The sequence below is a fragment of the Vanessa cardui genome, chromosome 16 (assembly GCF_905220365.1).
Source record: "Vanessa cardui chromosome 16, ilVanCard2.1, whole genome shotgun sequence".
Classification (NCBI taxonomy): Eukaryota; Metazoa; Arthropoda; class Insecta; order Lepidoptera; family Nymphalidae; genus Vanessa; species Vanessa cardui.
In genome coordinates, this window is record NC_061138.1 from 3,173,698 (window position 1) to 3,189,313 (window position 15,616).

Sequence of the window (15,616 nt, forward strand, 5' to 3'; positions counted from 1 at the left end):
GTATTGAGCCCTTAAGAAATGATTTATATTTCTTATGGTTAATAATATACAGATGAAGTTATCCACCAATCCAATTTACTTGTCTATATACATATAATAAATTTAGAGTGTCTGTTTCTAATATTAAAATAACCGCTTTTTACTAAATATTTATGTAAGTATGTTTATATGGTAGGTACATATATCAAAATTACATTTATTTAACTTTTGTCTCTCTGTCTATCTCTTTGTTTCGGCTTATCTCTTGAATGGTTTTGACAGGATTTCCTGGCAGATAGCTGATGTAATAAGGAGAAACTTGGGCTACAATAAAAACCTTTTTTTTAAATTCAAATGCGCACAAAGTCGCGGGCACAACTGGTCTACAATAAAAACTACGTCACTGTATATAAATGTATCAAAAATAAAGACATCAAATAAAGGTATATTCAGTATTGATTACATGCATGAAATAACAATTTAATTGTAAAAAATTAATGTGTGCTCCGTGATTGTTGAGTTTATTGTCGGTTCTCCGTTCCTTTTCCGTCGAATTTGCGTTTCCAACTGGTGACTTCATATTAAATTGATAACGATAGGTTTCATAAACGAAGTGAATTGTTAACTGAATAACGTATTCTTTTAATTTAATTATTTATTGACATAACTGCGCTTTTCATCGTAACAGCATGTATGTCGCATTGCTGGGTTAAGGCGTCCTCTCCTTTTGAAGAAGAAGGTTAGGAGCAGACTCCACCACGCTGCCCCAGTGCCGGTCGGTGGATTCACATGTGGCAGAATTTCGTTGAAATTAGACACAGAATTGTAAATATGAAATAATCTCATGAAAAATCAGTGTTGCTTGCCTGGATTTGAACACGCAATCATAGGTTAAGATAACCACTGGGCCATCTCGGTTCTTCTACTTATCTTCACTTACTACGTGCCAATTATAATATATAGATAGTGTTTCATTCGTTTAATTTTCATCTCATCATGTTTGTTTAGAGTTAAAATAGTGGTTAATTATACCGGACGTCTAAGTTTAGATAATTACAGTATAATAGTGATAGGAGCTTAATGTAGCTTTATCATTTAAGCCCGAGTTTATATATGTTTATGAAAGAGGATGTTACGACATAGACTTATGTACGGTTTTTGACGAGAAAAATGTTAATCTTAAATGCTTGGTACATCAAATTGTTATGAAAGATCAAACACGGGGTATTATTGTATTAATATGTTTTAGTTACTAGATTATAACAGATTAAAAAAATGTGTATTGTAAATGTTTTTTATTAATGTGGTTACTCTTTTTAATAATTTGTTTAATTTTATTAAGGATAAATAAAACATATTATTTTGTTGTTGAAGATAATACCCACTGAAAATCTTTATTCCGAATCGATGGTAACTTCGATTTCAATGTGTTAATAAGTTTGCTTCCGTGCATGAATAAAGTATATTTTATTTGATTAATGAACTTCCTTAATAAAATTTGTATTGAGATTGTACGGTTACACAATGCATTGTTATAACTATTTCAGAATGCCAAAGCAGACGTATAACGTGAATTTTACTCGTTTTATAGTTTAATAGTAAAGCCGGAAGTAAAATGTGCGATATAAATTCATCATCTAAACCAAGAATTAGCTGACGTTGAAAGCTCATTAAAATCCTTCCTTAATTGTTCGCAGTAAACAAATAAAAATCCTGTAATTGGTTTCTTTGTTTTCTGAACACAATGGACCTGAAACAATGGATTTATTTATAATTTTTGTTAATATTTTTTTCTTATACTCAGTCCTTAAAGAATGGTTACGTTTATTTTGAGATAAAAAATGATATTAAAGCGATTTATTATGTGTCCAATTAAATAAACGTTCATACGTCATGACAAGGATAGTTCCATTAACAGCCGAGAAGTAGAGAATCGCTCGTCTCGCCCGACTGCACTGATGACTCGAACTGGGGATGATCGTCCACTTGGTTATAACAACAGTTAGGCGTCCTCAACACTGAAAACTAAAGGTCTTAACTATAAAGCATAGTGCGGGAATATCGCACGATACCCTATTTGTGATGTGGCAACGAGAGATTTATCAGCAGACTTCGTTAGAATGGAGAACGCGCGTCCGAGTGCGATCGTGGCGTTGAAGCGACGGGAACACTTAAAAGCTCAAGCGTGGCATGTACTTCGCGTGGAACGGTATGCGCGCAAAGGCTTTTCATCGACTGGCTTACACAGAAGTAAGATTTGACGTGAAACGACGGCCATGTGTCACCAGTTTGGCATGGTCCAATACACCTTCCAGTATACGCTAGAGGCGTGTACAACGTAGTGAGACGGATCTTGGTTGACGAGATTGAACAAAATTAATCCCTTGAAAATTGTGTGGTGTGGTGGCTTTGAACCCGCGATAATCGGTTAAGAAGTTTTTTATCAAAGTTCCATTTCGGCTCTCGTGCATTGTATGTTTTGTGAAAATAATAAGACAAAATTAAAAACGGCTGTGAAGTGATGTCGTTGAATTTGCAACGATGATTCAAATTAAAACAAGTTGTCTGATGAATCCGTTAATATGAAAATAACTTTATAAATATGACTGTTACATTTTTGAGTGATCTTACTGATTATTTTTGATTAAACAATAGGTCAAAACATACTACTAAGTTCATGTTAAAAATAAAAGCATCACAAGTCATTATTTTGGCGGCGTCATAGTCGAAAGAGGTGGTAAATGAAAACTCGACGCTGCTAAAATCACTTGTGTCTACACTTGTGCGAGGGTTTCCTTCAACAGCGTCGATTTGCAGAACCCCGAACCCTATTTCATGTGGGCGCCATGTTATTCCCCCAGGCGCTGTTAGACTGGAGTACATTCGAAAAATCCAGACGAACATGTATACCTACATATGTGTTTGGAAACTTTTTAATAAACTTTAATATGCATATGTCTGCGATGAAATTACTTTACTCGGTGTTGGATATAGTTTTATTTTTGTTTATGAGTGACTTCAGACGCTTATAAAAAAATATACCGAAAAAAAATGATTTTCAATATTTTAGGTTCAATAAGTTTTTATTCACATAGTACCAAAAGTGCAAACACTGTTTCGTAGTAGTAAATAATGTAATGATGGTCGGTGTATTTGTTTTTGTTGAATCTTTTGAAAGCAATCTATAAATATGTAAGATTAATGTTGTATTACAAAGCATTTTCATTTGTTTGCTTACTTTAACTTTCTCACTACTTACTCTTTACGGTTGTGAGACGTCGACGTAAGAACGATACATCTCGAACGAGATGATCACGTGTATAAAAATGATCGTAAACCCGAAATTAATTCCGTTATCCTGTGTAGCTGGAGACGGCTTCGAGATCAAACGAGAATAAATACACCGCTTATCTTTGTTTGAGCTTTTCTCGGTCAACTTTGAGATTACTGAGATGTGCTAGATCCAGCGTCTAGATAGATGTTTGTGACGTCTCCTAATGGCTCGGATATAATACTAAATAGGGTTACATGTGCCGGGAATATTTATCGAAACGGTTTTATTTATAGCTATCATATGTTAACGTTTAATAAATTTGATTTTGTTTACACGATTTGGTAGTGCAGTTTTTGTTGAACGTGGTTTTATGTTATCTTTGTATGTAACGAACGGTTTATGGCGTTTTAATTGGTTGTTAGTGGTTGTAAAATGTTATAAAAAAATTGATCTCAAGTTTCGCAATTATAAATGATTTTATTATTTTTAAAAAGGCTCGTAAGACTATCTAGGTGAAGAAAATATTCGAAACTCATGCAAAAAGATACCAATGGAACGTTAAGAGTAGAATTCAGTTATCATCTCTTGGCAATCGAAACTGTATGAAGTTTAAAGACAATTTAAATGATATGTAGGTCAATTTATCAGTTTTTTAATTCTATATTTAAAATTAAAATCGTTTTAAAATAAAATACTAATATATCCTTGATGATACTTTACTTCTAGGATGATGTTTTTTATTAGCATATGCATATATGCATATTTGTGTCATCGTCCCACGTACATCGTATTGTACATATGTTAGCGTTTGTCCGTGTACAAATGTTCCTCCTTCGTATCAATGTCCTTTAGAATTCTTTGTTGGCAACTAAAAGATATCGCAGTCTAGTCTCGCTCTCGTTAAGTTTTCAGAGGTTATTGACCCCCATATAAAGCTTTTTTGTAATTCTATCGTTTATATTTATTCGACCGAAGATTTTGTTTCATAAAACGGTTATTGTCGTATCGCTGAGTTAGTAATGAATTGGCTCTTATGGTTTATTCATTTCAAACGAAATTGGTACCAATTTGTAAGGAAGGGAATCGTACTTATTACATATGACAAAGTTTATTTGTTTCGTACAAGTAATATGTTCAGTGCACTCGCTAAAAAATACTGAAATTTAATTTACCTTAACGGCTATTAATTGAAGAATAAAGTTTTATTGAAACACGTGTTCGTTTATTATAAAATTGTTATTTTTCAAAACAAAAGATGATTCGAACACGCGTAGTATGTACGGGCGATAAAAAACAAAGTTTGGCTTTGAGCGGCGCTTGAAATATTTAACATTATTGAAGTTATTGGTTTGTGTATGCTTCGGTAATACAAGTTACTTTTCGTTTTGGATTCGAAATCATAAAAGATAATTCTACTAACGGACTACTCCTTTGTATTTATCAACAACAACAGCAGCCTGTATATTCCCACTGCTGAAGGCCTTGTATTTATCACTCAAGAAAAAAAAGTATAAATGCCAGATTCTTATTTTGAATAATACTTATTCCAATTAAATTAGTTATTTTTTATAACAGTTGTAATTTAATAAAATGATTATTTCACGCTTATTTTTCATCTTGCCACACGACATTTAGCACAATTATTTGGTGGCGGGTGGGTTAATGGGCTTCTTGATGGTAAGTGGTAACCAATAGATGTTGGCGCTGTAAGAAATATTAACTACTAGTAGTCGCCCGTGGTTTCGTTCCCGTTTTAGGGTGTTGGTTGTCATGGGTTAGACAAAAAATGTGGCCCTTCTTGGAGTTCAAGTTTGTTTCGTAACAAATTTCATCAATTTCAGTTCAGCGATTTAGTCGTGAAAGAGCGACAGATAGGCACACAGAGTTACATTCACATTCATAATATTAATATTGATTATTTACGTAGCCAATGCTCCACCAAGCTTAAGCTAAGATTTCCCTTATTGTACACTCAGTCTTCTAACCGGAACACAACAATACTATGTATTGGTACGTACCCAGACGGGCGTGCACTAAGCTAAACAAATAATAATCCTAAAATAAAATCACCTCAGACGTGTTACCCGTGCTTTCAGTGTTTCTCTTCTATTGTTTTGATTTACTTTTTTTTATTTTCCTGCATGTCTTCCCTTCCACTATCACAATAAAAACACTTGATATCTGATTACTGTACAAAATTGTAACATATAAATGTATATTGCATCTATAATACAAAATGTTAGTGAGTATATTAAAGCCTTATTACAATCTTGAAAGTATTTGATTTTATTGGTTATTTAAATATTGTTCTTTGTGTTGTGTGTTTTCACGGAAATTAACATCTCAGCAGCAAAAACATTAGCAGGATCCTGGCGGGCTGTTAATACGTTTATTGATCCCGAGACCAGATTGCATTTCGATTTTAAATTGAAGATTATATACTGCATGTACGTTAGGTCTTTTTTTTTAAATAATATTTATGGATTCATAACTTACTAAAGTTTTTAATTTATTTTATTTTTCAATACTTTATGTGTACAAAGATGTGATTAAGATGCAGGTAGATTTTGCCTTTAAATATAAATTATTAAACTTATATAAAACTAGTTATTGCTCGCGACTTAGCACGCGTGGTAGTAGGGTTTATGGTTAAGAAAGTATATCGTATATGTCCTTCAATTTTATTAATTTCGGTTCAGTGGTTTTGCCGTGAAAGCATAATATGAAGCGTAATATTCGCATTTATAATATTGAAATAGATTTACAATACTTCAATGAATATCTGAGTCATGAGATGTTTGAAAATGAGTGTCTATGCTTTAGTTGAGTGAGCTCTAGGCACTTATAAGCATTATGTTTGAAATGTTATCTAAGATGAACATAAATTTAACTGTCTAAATAAATTTCTACAGATGTAGAACATTGCATAATGATTTTCTTATCTTATTTAGTTATATATTTTACTGGCACACATGAGTGTCTGTTCGTAATATTAAAACAAACTGTTTTTACTAAATCATATGTATTTATATATACGGTACATATACCGAAATATATTTTTTTACAATTTTTGTTGTCTGACTGTTTCGGCTTATCTCTGGAACAGCCGGATCGATTTCGACGGGACTTTCACTTGCAAATAGTTGATGTAATAAAGAGTAATTCAAGCTACTACTTTTTTTTTAATCGCGATCGAAGTCGCCGTCACAGCTATTCATCTGATATAAATTAATATTATTTATGCTGCAGGATTATCTATGAATTATAATTTTTTATATGTCTCTTTATTATGAGTATTTTTTTATTATATTTTTTACATTAGTTATTGATAAAGTTAAAAGTATTGGCGGGATTTCATTATAAAATCGAATACTTTGCTCGCTTCGAAGGAAGGATATATTGATGTTGCGAAGTCGGAAAGTTGGTGGTACAAGTTTGTACTCACTTCTCGTGTTCATACAAAGTTTATCACGGCTTCTATCAAAATAATCAACATTGCTGTGGATTTAAGTAATATTGCTGTAAATGTCCTGTACTATATTATTTCAGATATCAGAAGGACTGTTCGAGATTGTAAACATACTAAAAATATAATGCAGTACTTTTCGCAAAGACCTGATACAGCTGATATTTTTATGTCATAACAATTACGCCATAGACTATGAAAGTCATATGAATAAGAATCTTTTAATCGATCTATATGAATATCTGTTAGTTTTCTTACTTTTATATAACTCGTACGTACCTATGCATTTTATTTCAAAGATTGAGACATACTGAGACAGATTTATGTGATAAATGAAAAAGGCATTGGATCATTGAATATAATTGAAATTATCACAATGCTTGTGTCACAGCTTTATTTTGATCATATATGCTTAAGGAGTAATTACGTATTTTCAAAATCTCACACAAAGCAAGATTTATGTTTAAACAAATGCAAAATGATCTATAATTTATTCTAAAATTTCAATGTTTAAATGCTTAAGTTATTTATTTACTCTCTATTGAACCCAATCTTTAAAAATAACATTTTTATACACAAAAGTTGCATGAGTTGCAACAGGCGGCAAGTTAGTCAGTTAGTAAAGGATAGTTTTCATATACGGAAACAAGTTGAGTTATTTTCTTAGGTATGTACTAAGAAGATTATGCACATCGCAGCAACGAGATGAAGAGCTTTCCCTTCAACACCGCAATGGTTATCTAAGTTTGTTAGCATTCTCACTTTTCCTACACAACGTTTCTTTGTTTAAGTTACGATATTTGCATCACAAGCCAGTTATTTTTCATTGAAATAAAACTAGTTATAACGGATTTGAATCGCGTATAAATATCAGTCATCAATATGTCAAAAATAATTAATATACGCGATTCAAATCCGTTATAACTAGTTTTATTTCAATGTGTAATAATCGAGAAAATTTAAGACAACAGTTATTTTTCATTCAATGTATTTTTCATTAATTATATTTATAATCATTTTATTTATAGTACACTTGTTCCATTTATTTAGCACAGTTTGTCTTAAAATTGTTTGAAGAAAAGGCCTGGCAGATTTTAACGGCTCCTTGCCAAATATATTTGGGTATGCTAATACTGGTGGGTTTTCCCATCATCATACAGATCGATGAGCGCGTTTAACACAATAAAAAACGCTTAGTCAGTCCTAATGACCCTCACGGAATATGAGGGGGTGCCGATATTCTGCTCTTCCGAAACCAAACACAGGTTTTTACAGGGAAATAAACTTGAAAGAATATATATATTGGAGACCTTTATTAAAGCGTTTGTAAAGTACAACACAGGAAAAACAAATATAATAATAAATATTTCTTTAGTGTAAGTTATTGCTGTAAAACACGACAACAGTGACCCTGTTTTGATGTAAGCGTTGTTGTTTTTAGCGTTTGGTTTTGACCAAATATTAAAAATATTGTTTCAGATAAAAAAAAGAGGTCTATGTCCTTCCCGGGAGACAAACTGTCTGTGAAGAGTAGAAATCAGGCCATTATTTTCTCATTTAAAGTATTATCTACATATATATATTAACAGTATGGCGATCGAAATATGGACGATACCTACATTTCTATTTCACAAAACCTCTTTATTTTACAGGATATCGCGATCGTTTTTATAAACACATGTAAAACAGATGGTAATGTTTTTAGACGTGTCAAATTAGCTCGTAGATCGGTACAACTTAATAGGACACATTATTTTTATGAATGTTTGAGTTATCTAGTTAACACTTCTATATTGAATTACGTATATTTACTTTTTATTATTATTATTTTTTGTGACACTAGACAAACTGGCATATGAGCCCGTTGGTAAAAGGTCACCACTTTAATGCGCCACCAACCTTGGGAACATATTCGTTCCTAGTTACGTTGGTTTACTCCCCCTTCAAACCAGAATACAACAGTAAAGTATTGCTGAAGGTAGAATATATGATGAGTGGTTGGTACCTGCTAAACATTATGTACCTAATTAAAAGTAAAAAAAATATTTATACAATGCTTCTTACTTTTCATTTTCGTGTATCTTTTTATCGTCTATTTTTTTATTAAAAATATTCAAATAAGAATGCATTGACCTATATGGCTGATGTCTCTCTAAATAATGAAATGCTGATGTACTATGTGTGTATTTTATGTTGTCTTTTAGGGTGTGTAAACAAACCTTTGATCAAAAACAAAAGAGCGGTACATGCACTCCTGTGTCCAGCCTTTGTTCTCGATTACAATGACGCTTGCCTTTGAGGGCATTTTTTTCTTTCCGAAAATAACATGTTTTTTTTTCTCGTTTTCAGACATTTAGTTGCAAAACGGTGCGGGCCACGATGTTTTCCGAGACCACACCCGTGAGTATTTAGTCATTAAAATAATAATATATATAAATATAAAAAAATTGCCACTTGCATATCACAACCCAATTTTTTAGAAAAATTGTACAGTGCCATCTATTGTACAGATCAAGCGATGCATAGGCCCTTTATAAAAGCTTAGGTTTGACTTTCTATCTAACGTAGTAAACGATAGATGGCGCTGTTAAAAGTACTAAATTGTTGTCACTAGATGGCGCGATTCGCCGACGAGAGTATTGTAAGGAATTTGCGATTCGACTTTTGAAATGTACAATTTTCACAACCCTTACACAGATGGCGTTACAGTCTATGTTTTACGTAGTATTAAAGCACGTAACCTAAAGATGTCACTGAAGTGCATATCACTGTAACTTATTACTTTTTTATTTTATGCAGCACATGTTAAATAAATGTCGCAATAAGTATGAAATAATTAAGATTAATGGTTTGAACTTGGTTGTAAATTTTGAAGTCGGTTATATATACACTTGTACGAATAAAATGACTATAAAAATATAGATAGGAAATAAAATAAATTGAGCAATTTTTTTTAGTATTACACTACCCAAGTAGGTATTGTTAAAGCTTGTTGGGGTTCTATTTTGAGTATAAATAAGTTAAAAGATTGCGTATGAACCAAGTCTCATGGGTGTATCCATTGTTCGAGGCGCGATAAACCATTAATTTATAGAAAGCGTTTCTGGTTCAATATTGTTCGGTATATCGGTTCATTAATAAAATATAATATGCTGTTACACTGCGAACAACAATAAGCGTCGATGGGTTTAAATTGTTAAATATGTCGGTTAGAATATTAAATATTCGTTACGAATCTTTCAGAGGCGGTTCCAAATAACTAAAGTTTAGTATGCGCCTATTCACACTCGCATGAACGTACATATTGAATGAAGTCTATGCAATAGACTAAAATCCTACGTGTCTGCGAATAAAGCTTTGTCGTAAATTTAAGCACGGCGCGAGGAGCTCCGCCCCGGGCGAGTCGCAGAGCGGCACCCAGCACGCCTGTTCCGGATATTCAACGTTACGAATGGCTTTATTAAGACTAAATATTACAATTTCCCAGCAACTATTGCGATAGTTGGAATTGCTAATGCGACGACGAAGGAACCGAGTGAAAAGATGCGATTGCACCCGGCCCGCCCGACGCTGCCGGTTTCCTGTTTTATGAACGGCGAAATTGCAGTTTCACGCCGAGTTGCTAACTAAAGCGGGATGTTGTTCTTTACACTAATTTAAACTATTCATTTCCGCGGCTGACAGCGTTGAAATTGCTCAGTTCGGATTAAATGCTTAGAATTTTTCCTCGTCTGAGATAAAAAAGTAACATTACTTTTGTGTAATTCCACTGCAACTTATCATCGTAATCGCTGAGGAGAAGCAATAATAATGTCTTGACGCGCAGTGAGATAGTCTGTTAGAAAAGGGGCCGCGTTTCGCAACCACAAATTACTATGATTTAATATTGCTTAGTTATCTGCGGGTCGGTAATTTGTTAGCGCGCCTCTCGGGCCTGCGTTGGGCGCCATTGTTGCTCCGCCGCCGTCTTTTGTTCATCGCCTGCCCTGCACGATACGATCTTGAGTTATTATGATTAGGATTCTTTGCCGAGTGAAGCCGACTCGCTAATTCGCTAATTATCGCTTAAGTTTTACTAATTTGGAAAGTGTGCCGCTATTGTTTTACGATTGTCCTTGTTAAGCAAAGGAAAACTTTTGTTTCATATTTTTAAATTATTTTACAAGTTTTTTATTTGATGTAAGTAAGATAAATGAATGATCTAAGTATTATATATTCTCTGATCAATGTTATATTCATTAGTTATGTTTAATATTGAAGTGTAAGAAACCCTTCGATTTGGTTTTTGAAAGAAAAAGAAAATAAATGTATCACTGAGAGATGCGTCTGAAATAATTTTACTAGATTAAAAAAACTTCGTTTCTTTATAATATAATTAAAACGTTTTTAAATGAAAATGAGCACTTGCAGTCGGTAGTTCAAACATATTAACTAAATGCACGAACGTCATTAATATGCAGCACAGTGCTTACCTTAATTAAAACATAGATAGATAACGCGTGCAGCGCTAAGTGTCATTTCATTAACAAAACACATATGTCCAAGTGACCGACTGTATTAATAAATGTCGCCTTGGTTCACGGAGTCGATGGGGTTAATATATCAGCTGGCGTCACGCGCTCGACATTCATTTCATATAGTGCCTGACGAATCGATAGCGGGTGGCTTTTTCAATTAGTGAAAACATCCAATTGTCATTGTGTTCATAGTGTAATTGCTGGTTTGTTATCCATCCATCTTGACCGGTGTAATGGGAGCCCATCAGGGAAATGAATCGCCCCGCCGTTCGTCGATCGAGCGATTTTGTATAAGTCTGCAAAATTGCTTTTAGTTTTCATTTCTAACGTGTCATTAGCAAAGTCTTAGTATCCAAATTTATGGTTGTTTACGAAATTGTTTTGGTGACTGTCTAAATATTTCATGTCGGAATTGAAAACGATTACAAGGGGATAGAAAATTCTAACTTAACTCGATCATAATTTTGCGATGACACTGTCGTACCATGAAAAACCTAATAAAATAATAGAATATTCATGTGTTTATGAATTAGTCTTGTTCATATAAAACACATTTTTATGTACGAAATTATGTACATTAAGTTTACTTATCATCCGACAAATACTAATAAGGTCATTTAAATTGTTAATTCTTATAACTGTTAAAAATTCGTAAATCATTAGATCGGGATCTAAAATATAGAGTAATAAATAAATTCTCTTCGTTTATATTTTCGCAGGCGAATCCGTGGCGTGGTTCGCTAGTGAATATATAAATTCCATATGTTTCGGCTAGAAGTATTGTGATGCAGGCTTGCAGCGCGCGTGCCACGCTCCATTCATTAGCCGTCGAGTGCTTCCGCGCATTTATCAATCCGCCCACTGGATGTTAACCTTTTATATAACTGAAATGCGTATTATAAATAAGATATATAACATTACGTAATGTGTGCAGTTCGAGATATCTCTGACACGGCCATTAGATGTGCGACGTAATCTTACAGCTTGCTCGCCACTCCCATTCATTAGCCGTCGAGTGCTTCCGAGCATTTGTCAATCCCACTATGTTTTATGTATTTACTTTTAGTAAGACGAAAAACGTTGCATACGACTTTAAGTAGCCAATTTGCAACTCAAACATTATTGTAACAAGGTTTGAACATGTTTTTAAATATGTATTTTTTTTAGTTATTCGGATTTAAAAGTTATTTTTTTTTTAATATTCCTTTTGATATTTTAGCAAGTCAAAGTAATAAAATATGCAACAGTAATAAATATATACATACATACAAATAATATGTATGTATTTTTTATTATCATAAATTCAATTTAGTATGAGAATAATTGTCAGTATGTGTTTTGAATGTATGTTTTTGTTTCATATTATACGTCTTATTGAATATTCAAGCTCTACACAGGGCACTGTAAACATTGACTATGCATACGCTGAAATAACCATAGGAAGGTACTAAGAAACAAGATTGGCTTGATTATGTCAATTGTTAATTAAAATTTAAAATCTCGTATCAAATTTTAAAACTAGCTTCATATTTTAAGATGATAATTTAAAGCAAAAAAAGTATCTAAATATGTAAACGTAACACGGTTTTATATTTATTCTTAACGTTCATGACATCGATATGCTTCTGATATTCTGCTACTGTGGTATAAATCAATATCTATAAGTGATCTTCCGAGAGGCTGAGCGCTCTACCAGAATACTAATGAAGCGAAGAAGTTAAAGGGTACAGAGAGTTCTTATTAAATTACATTCTAAATTATCACTTTGTTATGTACATTTTATTTAAAACGAAAAAAAGTTAATAGAAAGAAAGAAAGAACTTATAATAGACTAGTTATCGCTCGCGGCTTCTCTAGCGTTTTAGAGTGGTTGGTTGTTATATATAAGGCAAATAAAGTAGCATATGTCCTTCCTTGGAGTTCAACAACAATCAACAACAGCCTGTAAATTCCCACTGTTGGGCTAATGGCCTCCTTTGAGAAGAAGGTTTGGAGCATATTCCACCACGCTGTTCCAATGCAGGTTGGTATTCCACCAACCTGCATTGGAACAGCGTGGTGTTCAATTTCATAGAAATTCTGCCACACATGTGGCAGAATTTCTATGAAATTTGTCACATGCAGGTTTCCTCACGATGCTTTCCTTCACCGCTGAGCACGAGATGAATTATAAAGACAAATTAAGCACATGAATCAGCGGTGCTTACCTGGGCTTGAACCCGCAATCATCGATTAAGATGCACGCGTTCTAACCACTGGGCCATCTCGACTCTCGAACCTTGGAGTTCAAGTTCGCTTCATAGTAAATTTCGTTAAATTCGGTTCATTGGTTTCACAATAAAAGAGCGATAGTCAGACAGACAGACAGAGTTACTTTGACATATATATTAGTAGTATAGAAGTATAGATTAGTTTAACGATTTCTCAAGAACACCTGCGTCAAGATTTTCATTGTTACCTCGTGTACCCGGAGATAATAATTGAGCACTACTCATTAAGGCCGCTTGAATTTGAGTAATCGAAAATTGATACTTAAATAATCGTTTACTCAAATTGTTTCTTAATGTTTCGAATGTTGAATAATTGTACTTAATTGTAGTTTCCTTTAATTCGAACATAGAGGCATTGTTATGTAACTAATTTAGTTATCTTGAATTTGTTTATATATAGTTTTAGAACCAGAAGTAGGAAGTAGGTTAACCTCTAAAATAATCTTTACTTTAAAATAACAATCAATCTACCACAAAAGAAAAAAAATTAGTCTACAATACCATTAACCATCAATAATCACATTACACAGTAATAATCATATTCGCGATCTCAATGTGTCAACCACGAATCTCCCGCCTTTTTTTTTAAAGGGAAGTTGTGTGACTTGACGCAGATGCTGCTTGTTTATTACAACGATACATATAGCTATTTGTACACACAGGGGCGATGACGCCATTCAAAAGAAAATAAACACGTAGGATTCAAAACTTAAATTTAAATTTTATTATAAAAAATATGTGAGAAGACATACTCCACCTTATATAGGTAAACATGTTTCATCTAAGTGTTCTTATTAAAATCTTAAGTGTCCTTAAATTCATAATGAGCCTGGTGTTAGCTATTTTTAGTTTTTATGACTACTGACCAACAGAGCATATGCTTGATCGGATTGTCCTCATCCAAACCAGTGACTCTTTTTAGTAATTATTTAAACCGAATTATACCTTGAAGATTCTACATCTCTCATGATCTTATTTCGTAACCGGTTAAAGGACCAGTTAATACCATCTGGTGTGTTTTTAGCCTAGTCCTTTGATCAACGACGTGTGTGCAAGGGTTGTGATTTCAATGACATTTTACAAAAAGAGCAAAATTGTTTATTTTGTGATTCGGTTTATTCATTTAAATAAAGCGAAAATAATCAACCTGAAATGTATGAAGAATGACATCAATTTGTTCTAAATGTATGTATGTATATGTTTTTAGTGAGGTAGGTATCTATTAAACTTTATACCTATGTTTGATAGACTCAGCTCCATCGACTCTTGTAGTTCGTAATCCTGAATAATGAATATTACTCTTATTACATTTTTCATTACTCAACTTCTTTTTGATTGCGGCTTTGTTTGTTGTTGCTTTACAGCCGTTCACAATTTCATGGAACTGTCATTCTTACAGTGTCAGCGTATTTTGTTGAATATATGTCATCCATGAAAAGATATTTCATCGTAAAGAAGGCTTAAAATAAAAATAATTTCAATATAAAATGTAACGGTTCACATGAAATAATTTAAGTAAAGCTTAATGAATAAAAAAGGCATCAATTTTGGTTATCTAGTTAGACCGATTTGCGGGTAACCATTTGACCGCCAGCATACTGTAGCCGTACGGATCATAGATAATATATTCACCGATTAAGCTCCGTTCGTTCTGAGCCCAACTCAAAGCGGCTGCACAGCTAATGGCACCAATTTAATTACCTCCTGGGGTTACAGGACTTAATTTCCGTCGTGAAATCTCAAGATCTCTCAAGTTGTAGTATATTAAGTTCCTTAATCGCCACTACTAATTATCTCAAAACGTTATAATAACATTATAGTATTATTACGCAACCATTTGAGTTATACAGACGGTAGTTACATAAATTGTTTATGTAGTTTATAAAATATACACTCAAAAAAAGCCGAAACCAGAGATGCGCACATCTGATTAGTGATAATGAGATTGAGTACGTAATTTCTCATGTTTAATATGTAATGCATGGGGATAACGTATGCTTTACATTTTAACTTGGATTAATAATTCGATTGATTACATGAAACAGAAGACTCTAAAACAGTTTAAGAACTCTCTTAAGAGCACTAAAAATAATCCGTTATTTAGCGCTAA

General features: G+C 33.1%; 1 protein-coding gene across 6 annotated transcripts in view; it reads left to right on the forward strand.

Moving 5' to 3' along the window:
* LOC124536407 (tyrosine-protein phosphatase Lar) overlaps window positions 1-15,616 on the forward strand; it is a 386,387-nt gene that overhangs the window by 12,101 nt on the left and 358,670 nt on the right. For all 6 annotated transcript variants that reach the window (XM_047112939.1, XM_047112940.1, XM_047112943.1 and 3 more), the window contains exon 2: window positions 9,069-9,119. In XM_047112939.1, coding sequence (XP_046968895.1) covers window positions 9,099-9,119 — 21 coding nt within the window. In that variant the 5' untranslated portion in view covers window positions 9,069-9,098. The remainder of the gene's footprint in view (window positions 1-9,068; window positions 9,120-15,616) is intronic.